We start from the raw sequence: 1964 nt of genomic DNA on the forward strand, positions 1-1964 counted from the left end.
CTATATCATGTAAACATATTAAAATTAAGCTTGTTGATCCAGTTGTATATCCAATCCAATCCAATCCAATCAAATCCATATGTAGCTTAGGTTGATATGTACACCCACCATTTATAAAAAGCATATCCATAAATAATTGTGTAAACTATTGTTCTTATTGGATAGAACCTAAACCTGCAAAATGAACACAACTTATCACTTCAAACATCATTGTATATTTGTATCTAATAAAAATTTATTTCTAAAATGCTTGTATTTATTAAAACACATCTAAGCAAAAGTTAGGAATTACCATTAGAACATATTGAAACGAAAACGGGTCGGATCAAAACAATGTGACCAGTGAAGATCTCAAACCATAGAAACACTTTTCCTATCAAAATTTTTAGATCATTTTCATTACTTATAATGAAAACACATAGGCTAAGCATATGACAACAAGTACAGCTATCTTTTGTGGTTAAGTTTCAAGTTTATAATTATTTTTTTAGGTAAGTTGGATTTTAATAATCCAATCTTTTTGTAGTTGGCCAATTATAATTTTATTTTAGAAAATAGCCTTCATTGGTCATAACTTTCATACTAATTAATTTTATTGGATCTTCGTCTAAAAAAACTTAACGCTGCTAAGTTTTTTCCAAATTTCAAATCGATGTTTTATGGCTTTTGATCGGAATGAGGATACGAGTCGATGATGTAAAGTTTACCTCTAAACGGTGCTCCAGACAACGAAACGGAGCTTCAATTCGTTCCAATTGTCAAAAATCGAGCCATTTGGAGCACCATTTCGAGGTGAGTTTTACATCAGTTGACGTGTATCCTCATTCCAATCAAAAGCCACAAAACATCAGTTTGAAATTTGAAAAAACTTAACGACTAACGGAGGTCCAATGTAAACAATTAGTGTGAAAGTTGAGACCAGTAATAACTATTTCTTGATGTGAAATTATTATCGGCAACTACAAAAATGTGAGATTATTGAAATCCAACTTACCTTTATTTTTAGTAACAAAGATGCATTATAATATAATCACACGGTGTTGGCTAGAAAAAACTAACCAACAAACAAAATTACATGAAAAGAAGAGGGTCCTGGACTGAAGTGACAGAAAGTCATAAACTCAAAACCGACAAATTAACAACCAAACTAGAGGAACAAAACAGTAAATAGCTAACATATAAATACAATTTACTAAACTAAAAAATGGTAGATCACCTGGTTGGAGTTGGTGGTGAATGAGGAAGCATTTGAGGAACAGACAATGGAGAAGTCCATTGCGAAACCGGACGATCGAAAAACTCCCAATCCGGAAGAACGATTCCTGCGATCGCGAACATGCCGAATATGTATGTAGCCATCATTTTCTTAAATGAATATGTGCATAATCCAACAACCACCATGATGGCAGCTAAACATACCACAGACTTTCTCAAAGCTGCATCATCAGCCATTGTTGTTGAATGTTTAATGTTTGGTGTTACTCAAAATTATTGTGATAATGAAATGACCAAAGTGTGACTAAGATGAGGTGGTTGGAAAATGCCATAAATGCATTCATGAATCATGATTCATCCACTTCATTCATTTAATGGTGACCATTTTATTTATTTATATAGATTTTTGACATTTTTCTATATATCAAAATAATAAAATATTATCTTACTAGCTGCGGTAAAGCTTGGACATACACGTTGAGGGGGGCGGACTCAATATGTATAATAACATTCACAAACTAGAGGTGGACGAGCTCAAAATTTCGGTCGAAAACGGGTAAATTTACATTGTATTAAAATTTTCGGCCGAAAAAGATAAATTTACACTACCGAGCGAAAAAACGGAGGGGCCGAATTCAAGATTTCGGTTGGAAACGGGTAAATTTACACTATGTATAAAAAAAATTCGTCGAAAAAACGGAGCGGGCCGGGCTCAAAATTTTGGTCGGAAACGGGTAAGTTTACACTAA

General features: G+C 33.3%; 1 protein-coding gene across 1 annotated transcript; it reads right to left on the minus strand.

Annotated features, from left to right (window-relative positions):
* On the minus strand, positions 1-1582 carry LOC143599045 (signal peptidase complex-like protein DTM1). Its single transcript, XM_077077107.1, has 2 exons — positions 1217-1582; positions 1-174 (listed from the first exon to the last, which is right to left on the minus strand). The coding sequence occupies exons 1-2, from the start codon at positions 1450-1452 to the stop codon at positions 87-89; spliced, it is 324 nt and encodes a 107-aa protein (XP_076933222.1). The 5' UTR covers positions 1453-1582; the 3' UTR covers positions 1-86.
* Between the last annotated feature and the right edge of the window lie 382 nt (positions 1583-1964).

The sequence above is a fragment of the Bidens hawaiensis genome, unplaced genomic scaffold, assembly GCF_021521415.1.
Source record: "Bidens hawaiensis isolate Kalapana, Puna unplaced genomic scaffold, B.hawaiensis_p1.1 tig00051428_1, whole genome shotgun sequence".
In the NCBI taxonomy this organism is placed as follows: Eukaryota; Viridiplantae; Streptophyta; class Magnoliopsida; order Asterales; family Asteraceae; genus Bidens; species Bidens hawaiensis.

What these genes read in the sequence shown, in the direction of transcription:
- LOC143599045 (XM_077077107.1), bottom strand. Translation starts at nt 1,452, where the DNA reads ATGGCTGATGATGCAGCTTTGAGAAAGTCTGTGGTATGTTTAGCTGCC. An exon ending in TCACCACCAACTCCAACCAG is followed by an intron (nt 175 to 1,216) that starts GTGATCTACCAT and finishes TTCATTTTGCAG; the next exon opens with GTTTAGGTTCTATCCAATAA.